The sequence below is a fragment of the Lepus europaeus genome, chromosome 11 (genome assembly GCF_033115175.1).
Source record: "Lepus europaeus isolate LE1 chromosome 11, mLepTim1.pri, whole genome shotgun sequence".
NCBI lineage: Eukaryota > Metazoa > Chordata > Mammalia > Lagomorpha > Leporidae > Lepus > Lepus europaeus.
In genome coordinates, this window is record NC_084837.1 from 62,238,208 (window position 1) to 62,260,123 (window position 21,916).

At 44.9% G+C, this 21,916-nt stretch overlaps 1 protein-coding gene across 5 annotated transcripts in view; it reads left to right on the forward strand.

Annotated features, from left to right (window-relative positions):
* The window catches only part of EIF2AK4 (eukaryotic translation initiation factor 2 alpha kinase 4), a 119,499-nt gene that overhangs the window by 72,947 nt on the left and 24,636 nt on the right, over positions 1–21,916 (forward strand). For all 5 annotated transcript variants that reach the window (XM_062205609.1, XM_062205610.1, XM_062205611.1 and 2 more), the window contains 10 exons: positions 1,693–1,747; positions 2,253–2,332; positions 7,459–7,560; positions 11,491–11,544; positions 13,827–14,063; positions 15,209–15,284; positions 15,723–15,844; positions 18,354–18,403; positions 19,666–19,834; positions 20,878–20,994. In XM_062205609.1, coding sequence (XP_062061593.1) covers positions 1,693–1,747; positions 2,253–2,332; positions 7,459–7,560; positions 11,491–11,544; positions 13,827–14,063; positions 15,209–15,284; positions 15,723–15,844; positions 18,354–18,403; positions 19,666–19,834; positions 20,878–20,994 — 1,062 coding nt within the window. The remainder of the gene's footprint in view (positions 1–1,692; positions 1,748–2,252; positions 2,333–7,458; positions 7,561–11,490; positions 11,545–13,826; positions 14,064–15,208; positions 15,285–15,722; positions 15,845–18,353; positions 18,404–19,665; positions 19,835–20,877; positions 20,995–21,916) is intronic.

The window sequence follows — 21,916 nt, forward strand, 5'->3', positions numbered from 1 at the left end:
TGAGGATCAAGAAAGTCAGTAAAGGGGCTGGTGCTGTGGTGTAGTGAATAAGGCTGCTGTCTGCAATGCCAGCATCCCATGTGGGCACCAGTTCAAGTCCTGGCTGCTCCACTTCTGATCCATTCCCTGCTGATGTGCCTGGGAATAGCAGCAGAGGATAACCCAAGTGCCTGGGCCCCTGCATCCACATAGGGGACCTGCAAGAAGCGCCTGACTTCAGTCTGACACAGCCCTGGGAGTGAACCAGCAGATGGAAGAAGCTCTCTCTCTCTCTCTCTCTCTCTCCCTCTTTCTTCCTGTCTCTCCCTCTCTCTCTCTCTGTAACTTTGCTTTTCAAATAAATATATAAATCTTTAAGAAAAAAAAAAAAAAAAGAAAGAACGGCTCTATGAAGACAGAGGTGTTGCAGATGGGCCTTGAAGGATGGATGAGGGTCCAGCAGGCCAAGGTTGAGAACAGGGCATGGTGACACCAAGACAGGAGATTCCAGAGAGAAAGAGCAGCATAAGCAAATGCCGTGCGGTGAGCAGGCATGGTTAATTGAAAACCAGCACGTTGTACAATAGGCTGTAACTGAAATGCACAGGAGTGTAAGCAAGGAAGCTGGAGACGGGGCCGCCTTGAATATCACAGGAGGATTTTTACAGAATCTCAGAAGTTAGAGTTAGTCGGCACCAAGCTCAGTAGTGAAGGAAGCTAATTCCAAGGATGGGCAGAGAAGGAAAATAGGATTTGGACGAATGGCAGGAACAGCTGTAGGGACTGGATTAGAAGGTGAGGTTTGAAGAAATGGAGAGGGAAGGGGACAGTAAAGACAGGGTCCCAACCAGAATGTGGGTTTGTTGAAGGGTGCTGAGACCAAGCAAGGGCCAGGTGGTGGTGGAGACCTTGATCTCCAGGTGGACCTCACCTGCTGTCTGGAAGTGGTGGTATTCAGAGGCAGGTCAGCGCACAAGTCCTGGAGCTCCACGGACTGGACTGGACTCCTGCTGCTGCCGTAAATTAGATCGTGTCAATATCATGTCTGTCAAATGTGCCTAGTTCCTACCTCAAAGAGTCATTAGCAAAATAAAATAAGCATGCAGATGAAGCCGTGGAACAGTGCCTGCCTGCGCAGGCTGAGTGCTGTCATTGCTGGTGGCGCTTGCGGCATAGTGAAGCCTGTACAGGGAGGTCACGGCAGAGGTGACTGGGTGGCACCCGAGACAGCACTGGCAGCAGGTACAGCGAGCAAGGTGAGACACACTGGGCATTAGCAGAGAGTGATGGTGGCACACACTAGGGGACCAGCCTCAAAACTGACCCAGACGCAGAGGCAAGCAGAAGCAGGAACGCTGCTGGGAAGATGAATTTGTTGTGGATACCCGCTGCCTCTTTCAAGTGGAGGGACTCTGTCTTGCCATCTGCGATAGGAAAATGCAGCGGTTTCTCTAAGCACTTTGGTATTTCTGTCCTGACGGAAGAGTTGCCTGATGAATTGCCCTTCTCCCCCTTGATTTCACTGGGTTTCCTGTGAGCCTTGCACCAGCGGGGTAACTCAACCAAAACAAATTTAAAATTCAAAGAAGGTATTATTTTAATTACTCTGAGTCCCATGTAACAGCTTCTCAGTCTTCGTTTTGAAATGCACAAGCCATTTCTGGGGAATAATATAACATTTTAATTCAACGTCTGGCTTATTTGCATTTTTAGGCTGACGGCAAACAGGACGATCAGGCAGACTCCTTGATTAAATCAGACCCTTCAGGTAAAAGTGCTGAAATGCAGACAACGAAATCTCTTGCCCTGAAACTTGCTTTTCACCTGTAACGGTTTTATTCTGAAGCCAATTGTAATTGTTCATTAAATTAACATTATGAAAATGCTTTTGTTCTTTTTTCCTTTTCACCATATAAATTGTTCAGAACTCTGAGAAGTTAGAGCTTCAGCTAGTGGAGTAATTAGTTCCCAGGGGTAGACAGTTCTGCTTTGTCTGACCCTGAGTGGGAAGGGGAGGTTACCCCATGACCTGGTCCGTCTGGGGTCTTGTGATCAGGCACCGCCCTCCGCAGCAGCAGCGAAGACATCTGTGTGAGGAGCAGAGTGTGTGCTGGACGTGACTTACAATGACCATTTGGTGTGGTGCTCGCTCGCTGCTTCCTGGGAGTGGAAGACAGCTGACAGATCATGCCTCGTTCTTAAGAACCCTTTCTGTAATTTGCCTTGTCCATGAAACCCCACCACTGGAAAGCTTTCCTCTGTTCTCCACACAGGTCGCTTGACCGGGATGGTTGGCACTGCTCTATATGTAAGCCCAGAGGTCCAGGGGAGCACCAAGTCTGCGTACAACCAGGTACGGGGCTTTCTGGGGAGAATGGGAAGGTCCCGCGTGTGAGGTAACAGGACACCAAGATCACAGCCCTGGGGCTGGCATGTGGCACAGCAGGTTAAACCATCACCTGCAATGTCAGCATCCATGTCAGAGCTCCAGTTTGAGTCCCGGCAGTTCAGCTTCCAATCCAGCTCCCTGCTGATGTGCCTGGGAAAGCAGCAGAATACGCCCAAGTACTTGGGCCCTTACCTCCCACATATGGGACCTGGATAGAGTTCCTGGCCCCTGGCTTCTGCCTGGACCAGCCTCAGCTATTGTGACCATTCAGGGAGTGATCCAGCAGATGGAAGATGTTTTTCTCTCTCTGTGTCTCCCTCTCTCTGACACTCTGACTTTTTACATTAAAAAAAAAAAAAAAAAATCATAGCACTTGGGATTAGTTATGAACTGAAATTCAGCCTGGAGCACTCATTCCTGCTCCAGGCAGAACATGTGGTCCTTAAGGATGGTGGCTGAAGCTTGCAATGTTGCTGCCGAGAGATTATAGTGCACCCATGCATCCATCCAAAGAATATGTGCACAAACCCCTATCCTGGGCAAGGTCCTGGGAACACAGGGAACAGGCAGTCAGGTGAATGAGACAGATGGCAAAGGAAAAACGAGAGAAATAATCACAAAGTGTGCTGAGGGCTCAGGAAAGAAGAAATGGAGGGTGTCTCCTGTAGACTGACGTTGAGAGGGAGCTTTTAGGACAAAGGATGAGAAGGGACAAGCCATACAGAGCTGGGAGCTGGAGCTGGAGAGCGGGGTGAAGCAGGGTGACAGCGAGCACACAGGAGACGTTGGGTCAGGGAGCAGTTGGCACATGTGAGACCGTCTAGAGATAGTGTAGCTGTGGTGTGGTGAGCCACCTGGGGAGACGTGAGCCGTGAGGCTGCAGGGGCGGCCGGGGGCAGACCGTGCAGTGCCACCTTAGCCGTGGCAGAGGCTAGGTTTTCAGGTGAAGGGCACAGGGAGCCACCAACAAATCGTCAGCAACAGGTCTCACCGCAGTTGAGCCGAGAGGCTTTGCAGAAGCCAGGGCAGAGCAGCCGGCAGACGGCACTGGGGGCTCGCGGCAGAGGTGCGAAGGGTGCTGCCAGAGAAGGGGAAGAAGAGGTGGTCCTGCCGCCGTGCATGCTGGGAGAGGAAAAGCAGAGGGGAAGTTCTGGCACAGGTTTCTGCCCTGGACACCCTAGGGGGAGGGTGGTTGGTTGAGGTGAGGAAAGCTGGGGAAGGCATACGGAGAGGAGGAGATGGCGGCAGGGGCGGTCCTCTGAGGCGTGTTTGAGACTCCTGATGAGGAGTCCAGTATCAGAGATGTCTAGGAGGTCATCAGGCACCCGAGATTCTAGCTCAGGGGAGAGGCTGGAGTCAGAGGTGTGGGTCTGAGTCAGCAGCACACATATGTGGTTTCAAGCCCTGAGACTGAGATCACGTGGGGCAAGGACGTGAGCACAATTTTAAAAACACATCAGACAGGCAGTGCGAATCAAAGCAGGTTCCCAGGCTTGCAGTGAGAACTCCAGGCTGGTTTTTCAGACCAGGAGCGCTGGGCCTCAGCAGAGTTGCAGCAGACCCCTCAGTACCTGGGAGGGCACCTTACTGTTGTGCACCGGGTGAGTCTGGGAGAGTATTGTGAAATGCTTAAAGATGCCCTACTCTTTGGACTGGCTCTTCTCCCGTTAGAAATTGATCCAGGGAGGGCAGCATTGTGGTGCAGCAGGTTAGGCCACTGCCTGTGATGCCAGCATCCTGTATTAGTGCTGGTTCAAGCCCCAGCTGCTCCACTTCTGATCCAGCTCCCTGCTAATGCTCCTAGGAAAGCAGTGGAAGATGGCCCAGTGCTTGGACCCCCACACTCATGTGAGAGACCCGGAAGAATTTCCTAGCTCCTGGCTTCAGCCTTAGACCTGACTGTTGCAGCCATTTGGGAAGTGAACCGACAAAAAGAAGTCTGTCTGCTTGTCTCTCTGTAACTCCTTTCAAGAAATAAATAAATAAATATTTTTAAAAAAATTATCTAAAGGAGCCGGCCCCGCTGTAGCTCAATAGGCTAATCCTCCACCTGTGGCGCCGGCACACTGGGTTCTAGTCCCGGTCAGGGCGCCGGATTCTGTCCCGGTTGCTCCTCTTTCAGTCCAGCTCTCTGCTATGGCCTGGGAGTGCAGTGGAAGATGGCCCAAGTCCTTGGGCCCTGCACCCACATGGGAGACCAGGAGAAGCACCTGGCTCCTGGCTTCAGATCAGCACGGTGCGCCGGCTGTAGCATGCCGGCTGCAGCGGCCATTGGGGGGTGAACCAACAGAAAAGGAAGACCTTTCTCTCTGTCTCTCTCTCTCTCTCGCTGTCCACTCTGCCTGTCAAAAAAATAATTAATTAATAAAAATTATCTAAAGGAAACAGCTAGAGTCCTCCATAGAGATTGCTGTAAAAGGGATTCATCAGTGGGGCCGATGCTGTGGTGCAGTAGGTTAAATCTCCGCCTGCAGCACTGGCATTTCATATAGGTGCCGGTTCGAGGCCCAGTTGTTCCACTTCCGATCCAGCTCCCTGCTAATGTCCTGGGAAGGCAGTGGAGGATTGTCCAAATGTTTGGGCCTCTGCATCTACCATGGGAGCCCCAGAGAAAGCTCCTGGCTCCTGGCTTCAGGTCGGCCCATTTGGCCATCACTGCCATTTGGGGAATGAGCCAGCGGTTGGAAGAATTCTGTCTCTGTCTCTTCCTCTCTCTGTAACTCTGCCTCTCAAATAAATAAATTTTTTAAAAAAGGAATTCTTCACAGCATTATCGATAATACTGAAAAATAAGTGCCTAAAAATGGGGAATTGATTAAATAAATTAGGGGACTTTCATGTCATTGAATACCATCTATCATTAACATTATGTTTTGGAAACTTGTTCCAGAAAAATGACATTGTAATATTGAAAAACATCCCCACCATATTAAGTAAATAACAGTTCTGTTTTTTAGACATAAACATGGGCCTATTTTAGACACTAGTGATACGTACCCAAGTGGAGGGGTGATGGTAGACTGCTCCTCTTCTGGACGTCTCAGGTTTTCTGCAGCTAGCCTGTGTAGGAAAGGCCACAGTGAATGTTTTTACAACTTTGGAGGTCACTGGTGACGGTTTGAGAGGATCTCCTGCCCATCGCTGAGTCCCGGTTCCCCTCAGAGCCTGTCTTGAGAAAGGCATCTGTGTCCTGGGAAGGGCCCGTGTGCCCCCCGGCAGCTGGCGTTGCGCAGTCCTCCTGGGGCTGCACCTGCCCCTCTGCAGCTCCCCATGCAGACCTCCTCTGCCCTGACCGGCCCTTTTACTCCTTGCTTCTTTTTATTAGTGACATTTGTGTTTTTGTCTGTATTCGTTGATCATTTCTTCATCATTTTGATTATTTATGTCCTTTTAAGTTGAGTTTGCTGTTTTCTTTCTTTGACTTCTATTTTATTTATTTATTTTGTTTCCCAGCTTTACTGAGGTATAATTCACAAATAGAAATGGCATATATTTAAGGTATTAAACAGGATGATTTGATCTATGTAGACATTGTGAAGTGATTATTCCCATCAAGCTAACTGGGATAGCCACCACCTCCTAGAGTTGCTGACTCTCTTGTGTGATGAGAACAGGTGAGATCTGCTCTCTCAGTGATGCCAAGAATACAATATGGTGTTATTAATAGAGTCACCATGCTCACATTAGAGCTCCAGAATTTCTTCATCTTCTAACTGAAGGTCCATACCCTTGCACCAACATCTCCCCCTTGCCCCCAGCCCCCAGTCCCTGGTAAGCACGATTGTACTGTTAGTTTGTAAGACTCACATTACAGAGTGCTCCTGCAGAATTTGCCCTTCTGTGCCTAGCTTTAATGCGTGAAGCAGGATATCCTCCAGATTCATCCATGTCGTCATGAGTGTCAGAGTTAATTCCCTTCTTTATTAAGGCTGAATGCTATTTTGTTGTATGTGTGCCAGCTTTTCTTTATCCATTTATCTGCTGGTGGACACTGAGGCTGATTCTGTGTCTTGACTAGGAGGAAAAAACACTGCAGTCAACATGGGCATGCAGATACCTCTTGGGATAGTGATTTGCTTTCCTTTGAGTACATGCAGAAGATTGTTGGATCATTCATATGAAAGTTTGATTTTTTACTTTTTGAGGAATCCCCATGCTTTTTGCATAGTGGCTGTGCCAGTTTACATTCCTACCTTCAGGGTACCAGAGTTCCCTTCTCTCCACATCCTCACCAACGTTTGTTATCTGTTCTTTATTAATAGATTATTACTATTGTATATTAATTTAGCCCTCCTTGCAGTTGAGATGATGGCTCATTGTGATTTTGATTTGTATTTCTCTGATTAATGATGCTCAATGTCTTTTTATTGCCTGTTGACCATCTCTAGAAAAATGTCCATTCAGGTCCTTTGCCAAATTTTGATTAGATTAGTAGGTTTTTTTGTTTTTGTTTTTGTTTTTGTTTTTCTGTTGGGTTGTATAAGTTCCTCGTGTATTTTGGATACTAACTCCTTGTCAGATGTGTGATTTGCAAATGTTTTTGCTCATTTCTTAGGTTGCCTTTTAATTGCTTTGTTAATGTGCTAGGATTATTCACATTATCTCTCTGCTGTGCCGTTCTTTGGTTCTCATTGGTCGAGTCAGTTGCTGGCCTCATTTGCCGTCAGTCACTGCCATTTACTGGAACCTGCAGATTTGGGTCTGTGTTTCACTTTCATGATGATTCATAAAGATACAAAACAAAGCAAATTCTTGTGACAACTTTCAGTTGTCCTTATGGTTTGGCCATTGTTTTTTTCAGCCAGCGTTTATCTTTGTCTGTGTACATAGCTAAACTAGTTATAATTTTCAATAAAAATGTTGAGACAAATCATGCCAAATATTTTATTATCTTCTAAACATAAGATATTTCATCTGGTCTTTCTACCAATAATATTTTTGGAACAAATCATCAAATTTTGTCTAGTGTGGCTTGTTTTGAACTTATATAAACTTTAACCTAAATGATCATGTTTTAATTTTCTGATAAATTATACTTTCATATCAAATGTAAATATAATTCTCTCTAAATATAATTTATTTCCCCTCAGAAAGTGGATCTCTTCAGCCTGGGAATTATCTTCTTTGAGATGTCCTATCACCCCATGGTCACAGCCTCAGAAAGGATCTTTGTCCTCAACCAACTCAGAGATGTAAGTATCAGAGGTTTCAGTGCATAAATGTCCAGTAGCCTGAATCTTAGTGTGAGATCGCAATTCAAAGCAAGACAGTTTTCTAGTAAAAAGTTCATGGAAAACAGAATTAAAAGATAAATTTATGTGGCTGATGTTGTAGCACAGCAGGTTAAGCCACTGATTGCAATGCGGGCAAGCTGGCGATTTTTGCTGGAGTTCCAGCTGCTCTGCTTCTGATCCAGATCTCCACTAATGTGCCTGGGTGGGAGCAGGAGATGGCTGAAGTTCTTGAGCCTCTGCCACCCCTGAGGGAGGCCAGGATGGAGTTCCTGGCTCCATCCTTCGTTGTGGCCCAGACCTGGCTATTGCAGTCATTTGGGGAAGGAACCAGTGGGTGGAAGATATCTTTCTTTTTCTCTATCTCTCATCACTCTGCCTTCCAAATAAATAAGTAAAATAAAACTTTTTTAAAAAAATATAGGTTTATTTTGATGCAGCAAAGTTTTTATTTTTATTTTTATTTTTATTTTTTTTTTGACAGGCAGAGTGGATAGTGAGAGAGAGAGACAGAGAGAAAGGTCTTCCTTTGCCGCTGGTTCACCCTCCAATGGCCACCGCAGCTGGCACACTGCGGCCGGTGCACCGCGCTGATCCGATGGCAGGAGCCAGGTGCCTCTCCTGGTCTCCCATGGGGCGCAGGGCCCAAGCACCTGGGCCATCCTCCACTGCACTCCCTGTCCACAGCAGAGAGCTGGCCTGGAAGAGGGGCAACCGGGACAGAATCCGGTGCCCCGACCGGGATTAGAACCCGGTGTGCCGGCGCCGCAAGGCGGAGGATTAGCCCAGTGAGCCGCGGCGCCGGCCACAGCAAAGTTTTTGATTGCATATTACATATGAGGGGTCTTCAGAAAGTTTATGGAAAAGGTGTATTATGAAAAAACTATGCATGAATTTCAAATATTTGTCGCACCAAATAAACTTATCTTTTAATTCCATTTTTTCATGAAATTTTTGAAGCATCCTCATATGGGAGAGGTTGTCCTGCTGTAATTTCAGTAACTCATTTACTGAGCCATGCCAGGGTAAACCAGTTCTCTCATTTGCCGAGAAATATTTCTCTTTTCAAAGGAAGTTACCTCATTTAAGTTCTTTTTTTAAAAAAAAAAATATATTTATTTGAAAGAGTTACACAGAAAGAGAAGGAGAGGCAGAGAGAGAGGTCTTCCATCCACTGGTTCACTTCCCAGTTGGCTGCAACGGCCGGAGCTGTGCCGATCCGAAGCAAGGAGCCAGGAGCTTCTTCCAGGTCTCCCACATGGATTGGATGCAGGGGCCCAAGGACTTGGGCCATCTTCTACTGTTTTCCCAGGCCACAATAGAGAGCTGGATCGGAATTGGAGCAGTGCCAGCACCCATATGGGATGCCAGTGCTTCAGGCCAGAGCGTTAATCCGCTGCGCCACAGTGCTGGTCCTTAAGTTCTTTTTTTTTTTTTTTTTTTTGACAGGCAGAGTGGACAGTGAGAGAGAGAGAGACAGAGAGAAAGGTCTTCCTTTTGCCGTTGGTTCACCCTCCAATGGCTGCCACAGCCGGTGCGCTGTGGCCAGCGCATTGCGCTGATCCAAAGGCAGGAGCCAGGTGCTTCTCCTGGTCCCCCTTGCGGGTGCAGGGCCCAAGGACCTGGGCCATCCTCCACTGCACTGCCGGGCCACAGCAGAGAGCTGGCCTGGAAGAGGGGCAACCGGGACAGAATCCGGTGCCCTGACAGGGACTAGAACCTGGTGTGCGGCGCCGCAAGGCGGAGGATCTGCCTATTGAGCCACAGCGGCAAATAGACTGTCATCACCTAGGAGGGGTCTTACTGGTCTCTCTTCTGTATTTCTAGTTAAGTGAAGACCACTTCTGCTTGTATACCTCCAATGAAGTGAAGTCATCCCAGTTTTGTTTTTTGAAAATCTTACTTGGCTTATACTTCTAAAAAAATCATTGAGAGATTTACTCTTGATTTGAATACAAAGGAAGAATACAAATGTATTTGTATGATACCAATATTGTTACAGCAGTAGAATGTGTTCTAAAAACAATGGGTATTTAGTTCTAGAAATTAAAGATTCCTGCTGAATGTACCCAATATAGTAATGCCTAAAGAAAAGTTCAAATGAGTCTGAAAAAAGTATCAACCACTGGAGTTTTTTTTCCTCAGTGAAATTTCTATTTGTGTTTTGGAATTAAGCCTTGGCTTTACTACTGCCTAAGCTAAAAAGAACTAATATTACAATGGGCAAGGTCAAGAGTACCTTGAAGAAAATGGCATTAAATGAATCCTAGGAGCTCAAGTGCTTGGGTCCCTGTCACCTACTCAGGAGACCTGGATGGGGTTTCTGGCTCCTGGCTTTGGCCTGGGGCCTAACCCTGGCTATTGCAGGCATTTGGGAAGTGAACCAAGGGATAGGTCTGTGTTTGGGGGGTTGGGGGGCTATTGCTCTCCCTTTCAAGTAGATGCATATAAGTAAATAAACATTCTTAAAAATGACATTCAGGTGAATGTGGAGTATAAGATATGAGTGAGCTTGATTGAGATAAACATGGTGTCTGGAGAGCTGCTTCTTCCGTCCTGAGCAGAGCAGGAATATTGGTGAAGTTAGTCACGTACATTGTGACTGAGAATAACCCTCTAGAGACCTTGGGAGACTGTTGAGTTATTTTACTGCCAATACAGTAGTGACAGCTGTGTTCCTAAGTGAAGGAGTAAAGTGAAGACTATCACCTTGCCATGATTGGAATGCTCTTACATAAATACACTCTTGATGTATTGCCTTTCTGTGGTCTAAAATTCATAGTAATTCCCTCATGTCAAGAATATCTAGGGACTGGCACTGTGGTGTAGTGGGCTAAGCCTCCGCCTGCAGTACCAGCACTTCATATGGGCACTGGTTTGAGTCCTGGCTACTCTACTTCAATACAGCTCTCTGCTATGGCCTGGAAAAGCAGTGGAACCCAAGTGCTTGGGCCCCTGCACCCACATCGGAGACCTGGAAGAAGCTCCTGGCTCCTGGCTTTAGATCAGCCCAGCTCCGGCCAGTGCCACCATTTGGGAAGTGAAGCAGCAGATGGAATACATTTCTCTCTGTCTCTTCTTCTCACTGTCTCTAACTCTACCTCTCAAATAAATAAAATCTTTAAAAAAATTATAATTGAGACCCTATTTACCAGAAAAGTATAGGTTTCAGTGTTAATGTTTTTTTTCTTACTCTTTATTAGGGATTGGGTATTTTTTGCCTCTTTTCATCTTTGTGTTTAATAAAACTACTTTGTCTTTCTTGGAAACCATTAGATTTTCAAATACTTTGTCCTCAGATAAGAAGCTTTCTGTGACCTAGGTTGTCATCTGGGTAAACTTTTGTTAAAAACTTGCCTGGGGATGGATGTTGTGATGCAGCAGGTTAAGCTGCCACTTGGAACACTTGCAGCCCCGGAATCGAGTCCTGCCTCTACTCCAAGTCCAGCTTTCTGCTAGTGCATACCCTAGGAGGCAGCAGGTGATAGTCCAAGTCCTTGGGTTCCTGGCATGCATGTGAGAAACCCGGTTTGAGTTCTTGCTTCCTGGCCTGGATCTTTCTCAGACTCAGCTGTTGTGGGCTTTTGGATGGTGAACCAGCAAATGGAAGGCATCTCCTGCCCTCCCTTCTCTTCTCCTTCCCTTCCATCCCACCCCTCCCCTTTTCTCTCCTCTCTCTGTCTTTCAAATAGATAGAAATAAGTAAATAAACTTTTAAAGATATACTTCTATACTTGGAAGAATGAGCACGAAACTTTAAAAAGCGACCACATTTTTCCTTTCTAACTAATTTCTATTCCCGTGTTTAATTTTTCTTTTGAGTGGAGAATAAGTACTTTCACTGGGGCAGTCTGCCAAGCACTTGCTGATTTGAATGTAATACTCTTTCAGCCTGCTTCGCCTAAGTTTCCAGAAGACTTCGATGATGGAGAACATACAAAGCAGGTAATGTTCTGATGCTTTAATTAGTGTGTCTTCAGTCTTGGGTTTTAATTACTGTTTTTCTTCTTTTTTCAATTAACAGTCTTCTGCCATTCATTCTCTGCTGTTCTGGGAACAGAAGCCCTTAAAATATTATTAGACTTGAAATACACCATAAAAACGCCAATGGCTGGCAGAGAAAATTAACAAACTATGGGGTTCTTTCATGTAGTTCATTGTGCTTTTTAAAGTGCTATTTGGACCTTGGTTAAGCTGTTGGGGAAAAAAAAAGATAGAGAGAAGGAATGCTTTTACAGCTCATTGTTTTAGAAGAAGGTTGGGACTTAAGGAAAAGGATACATAATTTGTAACTAATTTTGTTCACTTTTGTGAGATTGTGGAAGAAATTGTGCCTCTTCTAGACAGTCTGTTGTCACAGTATTTCAAAGCAGGATAGGTCTCCTGTACACCATAAACATCTTCATCTCTGGCTGTGCGTATTTAACACATGTCCCAGGCAGCTCTTGGCAGCTAGCTAGTATGGAAGAATAATCATTTGTGGGTTTGTGTTGTGCCTCTGGTGTGCTGGTAGTTTATCTTGGTGAAACTTTCAATGGTTAATACTCTTGTCATATGGAAATGTATTCCTTAAACTGACTTCTACTGAGAGTGATAATCGAAGCAAAAATTACTTATTTCAGTCATTTACGTTGAGAACAGAAACAAAGATTGAATGTTGCAGTCATGTGCTACTTCTTGCTTGCTGGTTATTTATCTGCATGGACACTTAACTTTTCTTAGCTTCAATTTTCCTCACCTCTAAAATAAAAGGATTAAGTGTCCTTTGTTTATACTCACACTGACATTCTGCAATTTGGTGATGTTGAACATGATGTTTATGTGTGGTACTATGGACTCACGCTGCCTTATCTACTGAATCAGCGAACCATTAGAAGATACTTTGAGTCATGTTTCTGTGTCTTTTGTTAGCTATCATTATTTATTTGGACTGAGTCATTTTCTTTGTTTCTGGGTGCTGTAAGTAAGTGTTCATTTCATAGCCTTTCTGCATAACAAGATCCGTCTTACTCAGTATCTCCCCATGTGTACAGCCATGGGGCCCAAGAACTTTATTAAACTACAGACGTGAGAGCTGCTGCACAATCATTGCTCACGATGAGAACTGTCCTCCTATCATCAGACATTTGTTAAGTACCCTTGAACAATGGCGTTTGGATTAAATAAAATTGGTACCAAAACAGCAGCAACAAAACCACAACCACTACTGCCTCTCACATCATGATCAGTGCCTTTTTTTCTGAAAGTAACATAGAAAATGCTGATAAACTGAGCATAATATAATTTTTGCAACATACAGAAGTTGAACAGTATAACAAGGTCTGTTATACTCAATAGGGCATTTTTGTTATTGCTAGTTTAACATAACTTTCCTAAAAAGTGTCTCATGTCAGTTCCTCTTTTTTTTTTTTTTAATATAAAAGTTCTACATCATGCAAAAAAGTAATTACCTGCATTTTAATTCTATCTAAGATAGGAGAAAGGATGAGCTGAATGGGGTGGGGAGGGGACTGGTTAGTGGTGGTAATTTTAGACATGTGATTAGAAAATGCTTAATAAGTTCATCTAAAAATTGTGGCCTTTCTGACCTGAAATATTGCTGTAACTCTTTATAAATCCTTATTATAAACAAGAGGATTAACAATCATTAAGGAACCTTTCAAAGGTTTAGATTGCCCTGAAATGGTGCCCTGCTTAATGAGGTCATAGCTATGAAGGTGAAACAAGTGAGTCGCAAAATCAGAATTCCTGGGAATGGTAATCATGCAGTGGTACAAATAAATAGGAGAAAAATAAAAACAACACAGTTGACATTGCTTTAAGGATTCCAGCATTATTACTTCTACTAAAACTAGATGTGCAGAGCTATTTGTTTTATATTCTCGCATGTTTCCTATGCAGTATTTCGTGGGTTAGAAGGTCTTAAGTTCTGCTTCCATGCAGCTGTTGAGATGAGGAATTTTTTTTATTGTTTGTGACAATAAAATACAAAAAGAGCCTTTACCTTTTAAGAAATACTCATATCACATTGTTATGCCACTCTCTGGCCCTAACAAAGTACAGGAGGAAAAAATGACCTGCTCAGAGATTTTGGAAACACCATGAGAATGTACCATCTGAGCAGGAAGTGTGCTGTCCTTTCATTGACCTGAACGCACCACCAACATGCCAGAATTCGTGAATTCTCTGTCGCATCCCTTCAGCAGTGTGACTGGGTTTCATTTTAGAAATCTGTCATCTCCTGGCTGCTGAACCACGATCCGGCCAAGCGGCCCACGGCCACGGAACTGCTCAAGAGCGAGCTGCTGCCCCCGCCCCAGATGGAGGAGTCGGAGCTGCATGAGGTGCTGCACCACACGCTGGCCAACGTGGATGGGAAGGCCTATCGCACCATGATGGCCCAGATCTTCTCCCAGCGCATCTCCCCCGCCATCGACTACACCTACGACAGCGACATCCTCAAGGTGAGCTGAGCAGAGCCTGGTCCACCAGGGGGTCGAGTCGGCTCCTTATTTCTCAGGGCTTCTCTTAGTGCCTCCAACTTAAGTCCCTAATTTGAGATCTGGGAAGCCCCTGAAAGTACATGAGAAAAGTGTGCAGGTGCATCATCCTGGGCAGAAGTGCCACCTTACAGTCACTTACTTGAAGTAAGTGAAGTGCCACCTTACAGTCACTTAGTCCATCCCCCTCTGCACCGGCCCAGCAGTGCCCTTAGAGCTGGATGCCAGGCTCAGCTGCCTGGAACCACAGATATCCAGCTAGTCAGATGCAGTGGAATAGCATCCAGTGCAGCTGCCAATGCCCTGTCTAGCGGCTTAGAATCTCCAGATGTGAAGCACTTCCAGAGCCTCTTTAAAAGTTTCTGAAGTGCAGCCAGGTGGTCAGTTTGGGGAGCCTGTAACATCTTATTACTTTAAAAAAGAAAGTCTGAAACAAAACCACAAAATCTTGAAATTTGACAAAGTTGGGTGAATAGATAAGATATTTGTTCTATTACCTATGTGTTTCTATATGCTTAAAATACGATATAATTTTTAAATATAGTAGAGAAAATAGTGGTAAAATCTGTGGAAGGTCATTAGAGATTTTAAAGACCAAACTAATATATTGCTGGCTGGCAAAATTAGAAAGATAATTACAATATTATGGGTACCTTTTATTTTTGTCCTTATGCTTATCTATTGTTTTTAAATTTTCTATGTTAAACTGCTACTACTTTATAATAAAACAAATGAAAAAGAAAGCCTTTGACAAAGGATATAAATGCCACCTGGCTTTCAACAGCTCTCACTGGCTCATCTGAAGATATGGGAGGCACCCTGCAACTCCTGGGGCGGGGTGGGTGTGGGGAGCACATCCTCGCTTTGCTCTTGAAAAGGCGTGTTAATGGTTAAGAGCTGGGACTTTGAAGCCAGCCACTTCCCTTTGCTGGCAGTTAGCCCTTGCATCCTGCAGAAGGACATACCACAGCACGTGTGGTCTTCCCCCGTTGCTTTTGTGAGCCTGAGGATAAGCTGAACAGCATCAACTTCAAGCCACAGATTAATGTTTTAGGGACTCTCTCTCTGATTAGCCCTTGAGGGTGACATCTTGACTGGTCCTGTTTTAGGGCAACTTCTCAATCCGTGCAGCCAAGATCCAGCAACATGTATGTGAAACCATCATCCGCATCTTTAAACGACACGGTACATCCTTTTTAAAAAATCGTGTTTCTTTCTGTTAAGATGTTTTCTTTTCAGCAATAGAAAGCACCATTAGTGGATTTGGGAAGAACCATATCTGACTTTAAAATTCAGTTCCAAGCAGTTGACATCATGTGAAATTTCAACTTATTTTGATAGCTTACCTTGTTGAGAAGAAACTGATTTGAATATTACAACTTTGCTACTAAAATATAGTTCGTTTGTGGAGTCAGAGATATGACTAAATTGACAAACTTAGCCCTAGGTGAGCTCTCTACTTATAAGTTTAGAGACTTGAAACAAAACTGCTAATGATTTTAACTTTCCTCATAGCAGATTGCTTAACTGTCAGATTGTGTTCATTTTAGGTTGCCTCGTAAGAATGTGAACCCACTGATTGGGTGGTTTTTTTTTTTTTTTTTTTTTGGTGGCTTGGTATAGGAGCTGTCCAGTTGTGTACCCCACTGCTGCTTCCCCGAAACAGGCAAATATACGAGCACAATGAAGCTGCCTTGTTCATGGACCACAGCGGGATGCTGGTGATGCTGCCCTTCGACCTGCGGGTGAGCTGGGGACACTCTGCTGACAGTCTAAGGGTGTCTCTGTTACAGGATGGCCCCTACCCACCCTTGTCTTCCCCTAGGCTTCTGTTCTGTCACCTCTGGAAATGTATTGGTAAGGGAGTTACCAGGGTAAAAGCATTAGTGGAGTTTAGTAAGCATATCCATCCACCTTGATAATAGCGCAAGTGCTTTTGGCTCAAAGAACCAGAACCCTGCATTGCAGGTGCCACATTTGCACCTTGTGTTGGGTTCTACCAGGTGACCATAGCAGGTTAACCTGGTCAACTCAAACACATCAGTGTAATGGAGTTGTGTAGATTTGCTTGTTGCTTTTATTTCCTGGCTAGATCTTTAGTAACATCTTAATACATTAACACCTAGACCAATCAAATTTTTTTAAAGATGTATTTATTTATTTGAAAGGCAGAGTTAGAAAAAGAGAGAGATCTTTTTTCTTAAAAAAAAAAGATTTTATTTATTTATTTGAGAGGTAGAATTACAGACTGAAAGGCAGAGGCAGAGAGAAAGGTCTTCCATCTGCTGGTTCACTCCCCAAATGGCCGGAGCTGAGCCGATTAGGAGCCAGGAGCCAGGAGCTTCTTCCGGGTCTTCCATGTGGGTGCAGGGGCTCAAGGACTTGAGCCATCTTCCACTGCTTTCCCAGGCCATAGCAGAGAGCAGGAACAGAAGTGGAGCAGCTGGGACTAGGACCCATATGAGATACCCATATGGGATGCCGGCGCCACAGGCAGAGGATTAACCCACTGTGCCACAGCACCAGCCCCGAGAGAGAGATCTTCTATCTACTGGTTCACTCCCCAAATGGCCACAAAGACTGGGACTGGGCTAGACTGAAGCCAGAAGACTGGAAATCCTTTCAGGTCTCCCATGTGGGTGCAAGGGCCTAAGTACTTGGGCCTCTTCTGCTGCTTTTCCCAGGTGCATTAGCAGGGAGCTCAACCAGAAGTGGAATAGCCAGGACTCCAACTGACGCCAGTATGGGATGTGTAAGTGTCACCGGTGGTGGCTTTACTAGCTATGCCACAACACCAGCCCCGTAGAACAATTAAAAATTCTTGTAACAGCAAGGGTCTCTGCTGATTAGGTGTGTGGAGTTTTGCTCACAGTTGCCTTCCTCTGTGTCCCAGAGTTCCCTTCGACAGCACCATCTGGCCAGGCAGTCACTCATGTATTGTAGGCCCAAACTCGTCCATCTGTGGGGCACTGATGAAAGACTGGAAGAAAACATGCAATGTGTAAGACAGACAAAGATTTAGTAGCCCTGATACACAGGAAGCACTTACAAGTGAAGATGTAAACAAAGGATGCAACCAAGGCAGTTCTCAGAAAAGAAAATGCATGTGGTTGATAAACTTCTGAAAAGAGGTTGAGACTTGGGTCATTGTAGTGGTGCAGTGGGTTAAGCTGCTGCCTGTGGTGCCAGTATCCTTTATGAGCACTGGTTCAAGTCCTGGCTGCTCCACTTCTGATCCAGCTCCCTGCTAACTTGCCTGAGAAAACAGTAGAAGATGGCTCAAGTGCCTGGACCCATACCACACATGTGGGAGACCCAGATAAAGTTCCAGACTCCTGGCTTTGGCCTGGCACAGCTCCAGCTATTGGGAAAATTGGGTGAGTGAATCAGGAAATGAAAGAGCTGTCTCTATATCTCTCTGTCTCCCCCCTCCCTCTTGTGTAACTTTGTCTTTCAAATAAATAAATAAATAATTTTCAAAATAAGCTGTCCTATAAGACTGGTAGAAAATCAGGAAATTTGCTATGAAAGGTAACACCCATGAGGCTGGCACTGTGGCATAGTGAGTTAAGCCTCTGCTTAATGTGCTGGCATCCCATATGGGTGCTGGTTCGAGTCCTGGCTGCTCCTCTTCCAATCCAGCTCCCTGCTGATATCCTTGGAAAGCAGTGGAAGATTGCCCAAGTGCTTGGGTCCCTGCACCCTTATGGGAGACCCAGAGGAAGCTCTGGCTCCTGGGTTCAGTGGACTCAGCTCTGGCCATTACAGCCATTTGGGGAGTGAACCAGCAGCAGGTGGAAGATCTCTTTCTGTGTCTCTCCCTCTGGCTGTAACTCTGCTTCTCAAATAAATAAGTAAATCTTTCTTTTAAAAAAAAAAAAAATTATCCATTTTGATTGAATTATCACAAATGACCCTTTTTTATAAAAAAAAATTGACTAATACCAATTTTAATTTAGCAGAGTATATTTAACTAAAACTTAATTGTTCTCAAACGTAAAAGCCTAAGAAAGGCCCCAGTGAGTAAGGTTGATGGTACATATAGCAGTGAAGTCCGCTGCTAACGTGGTGAAACACTTGAACACGTCCAGGCGTGTGAGCGGTGAGTGACTCCTGAAAACCACCAGACTGTATGCTTTAACAGGACCAACATTTTGGTATAACATGTATCTCAGTAAAGCTATTATTTGTTTTTTTAAAAAAGTGTGGTACTTGGCACATCTTGACATTTACCTTTAAAACCTTATTTTTCAGGTCCCTTTTGCAAGATATGTGGCAAGAAATAACATACTGAATTTGAAGCGGTAAGAACCAACAGGGTCCCATCTGGTGGTTGCTGATGGGAAGGAATGGAGGGAGAGTGTTTGTCTTCTGTGATCCTTACACAGTGAAGAATTCTGTGTTCAGGATACTGAGCTTGGAATATGCTCCAAAAGCCACGCCACAGTACCCCTCTCTGTAAGGGGACCAGGTCTACAGGCTTCCTCAGCCAGGAGATAGCTGTGACATTCCTGCAGTCTCTCCTGTGCTGTCCCCAGGCAGTGTCACTAATTATTGTCACAGACAGTTGCTTGAAAAAAAAAAATCTGGCCTTTATTGGTCACAGATGGCTTCTTTTAACATTTAATAGGAGAGACAAACAGCCTGTATTCTCTGTGTGAAAACTGCCTGCACAGGTAACAGAACAAAAGCTGCTTGAAGAGAAAGGGAGTGAACCCAGCAGGCCTGCTGCCCACAGAGGAGCTCCAGGCACTCGGCACTGGGAAGAGAATTCCCGTACATTCAGATGCCACAGGGCTCAGACACTGAGATCTTCATAAACTGGTGCAGTACTGCTGTCAGTGAGGCCCCCACTGCTTTCAAATGAGCAAAGCTCTTTACATGTCTTTGTTCTAGCTCTAAGTGAACCATTAAAGTCATCAACCTAAGGTGTGGGTATCCCTGAGTACAAAGCCATCACTTAAGGTAAAATTATTTTCTGAGTATAATTTTACCTCTACTCATATTTTATTTTAAAGATTTTAGTTATTTATTTAAGAAGTGGAGTTACAGACAGTGAGAGGGAGAGACAGAGAGAAAAGTCTTCCATCCACTGGTTCATTCCCCAAATGGCTGCAATGGCCAGAACTAGGCAAATCTGGAGCCAGGAGCTTCTTCCAGGTGCAGGGGCCCAAGTGCTTGGGCCATCTTCCACTGCTTTCCCAGGCCACAGCAGAGAACTGGATCAGAAGAGGAGCAGCCAGGACTCGAACCGGCACCCATGTGGAATGCTGGCACTGTAGGCGGTGGCTTTACCTGCTACACCACAGTGCCAGCCCCTCTACTCATATTTTAGACATAAAAAAAGAAACAGAAACCTCTGTCCCATAGTTTACATAGTGGCAAGCCTGGGAGTTGGAACCTGGATCAAAGGCAAGTCCCAAGTGGGGCATATCTGTCTCTAAGCCCTCTTGATCATGTCATGGATTAACAGCTTTTTTCATATTTGTTTCTGTTATCTTGTTCAGCAGTTCCTCATACAAATTGATTTCTATTAACCTTAGAAATCTGGATTTCTCTCTCCCAGATACTGCATAGAACGCGTATTCAGACCTCGCAAGTTAGATCGATTTCATCCCAAAGAACTTCTGGAATGTGCATTTGACATCGTCACTTCTACCACCAACAGCTCCCTGCCCACTGCCGAGATCATCTACACCATCTATGAAATCATCCAGGAGTTCCCGGCCCTTCAGGTTCCTTTCCTTATTTTCACATTCCACGGTAGCTGCTTCGGGAGTGCTTCTCCAGGTGGGCGGGTAGGGCCGCGCCTACAGCCCTGCTCCTCAGGTGCACTGGCAGTGAGTGAGGTCTTCACTCCTGTACCTGGACATGTTGGACGCTGTTGCTTTGGAGGTTCTTCTTGGGCTCTTACCTCCCTGCAGGAACAGACTTGGTTTTGGAGGATGAGTGCTGTTTTCTCTTCCATCTTTCCCAAATGCAGGAAATCATGCTCAGATTCCTAGGATGCTTTAGCATGTTCACACACCGTCCATCATTGGCTCACTGTCTCTGACACAGTCTCTGGACCTCCCCACCTTTCCTGTGTACTGTGTTCACTCACTCCCCAGGCCTCAGCCTCACCTCCCTGGTCTTCCTGCCACTGTTGGTCATGGTGTTCCCTCATCTACAAAGTCTTGTCTTCACTGTTCCCCACCCCAACCCCCGAAGCCTGACTGCTTCCCCACTGATTGGCTGGCTGCCTTTTCTCCCTGGCTCTCAGCTCTTGATCTGACATAGCCACATAGCACCTTAGGTTGTGCCAGGAGCTTTCTCCAGGCACATGGTGTGCCTCTTCAGGCAGAGCCCACAGGCCCACTTGTCCATAGCCCATACGATGCCCAGCTCAGCCCCCAGCTCACCGCTCTGCTAGTGCTCATTTGCTGCCTCTTGTGCACAAAGGTCATGATAAGTATCCCACCAGCCTGTGCCTATAAGTTGGTTACCATTGAACCAGATCCTCCCCAACTTGAAATCTCTGTGAATACTCTGAGGCTCCTTCACATAGCTGAAATTAGCCAGAGGACTTTTGATGCATATAATCAAGCATTAAATTATATTACATTCTCTAACTGCAACCATGTATAAGGAATGCATATGAAAAAATAAATCAGCGTTATGCTAAAATTCAGTCCTCCCACTGTGCTAGGATGGCAAATTGTTGTCAAGAGTCCAGATTTGGTCATGTACTTATATTGCTTTTTTAATGAAAACAATAACATTTTTCTCTGTACCCCAGGAAAGAAATTACAGTATTTATTTGAATCATACCATGTTATTGAAAGCAATACTCTTACACTGTGGGATCCCAGAAGATAAACTCAGTCAAGTCTATGTTATTCTGTGTGATGCCGTGGTAAGCACTTAATTACTTTGACTTGATGTTGATGATGAATAATGAGCGTTCATGATTATTTCCTCACTGTTGCAACCATAAAACTGAACTGGGAAATTTATCTCCTTCCTTCCTTGCTCTAAGGCAAAAGAACCCTTGGCTGTAATTGTATAAACAATTAAGGAGTTTTGGCTGAGGTTTCCTTCTGCACTAACCCCCATACTACTGGCCACTTCCAGAGTGCGGTTTTTTTGTTTTTTTTGTTTTTTTTTTGTTTTTTTTTAAGATTTATTTATTTATTTGAAAGGCAGAAGTGTGTGTGTGAGAGAGAGAGAGAGATCGATCTTCCATCTGCTACTTCACGCTCAGGGTGCATTTTTTTAAAAGATAATTTCTAACTTTACAAATCAAATTATCAAATTATCTTATTTAATTTGTGAGATAGTAAAGTTTTTTATTTTTGTAAAGATTTATTTATATACTTCTTAAGGCAAGAAATCATGAAGTAAATGGTCCTGATGGCTGCCCATCGAGCACCTGTCAGGTGCCATGCCTTGGTTTAAGTTCTTTCTGTGGTTGACTCCCTTGCTCCTCACAACAGTGCCCCTCCTTTACAGAGGTCGACAAGAGAAGGTCAATACTGAGAATAAAAGATGTGCGCACTGTACTTAATTCTTGCAACCTGCCTATGCTTATCAATAAAGTCATTGATAAGGTTGCACTGATTGAATTGGGGGGCGAGTGGCTTAGACTTCTTGTGGGGCCTCATTTACCACCTCCTTTCTGTGGGACATCTCCAGTTGCTCTTCTCTAATTTAGCCATGCTGTAATAAGACTACTGCTTTATAAGTGTATGCAGACACAAAGCCTGATGGGGAAACACTGGGGAAATAAATTAGTTTATGTTACGGTGCTGGGTGGAGATGAATGCTTATCTTTTCTA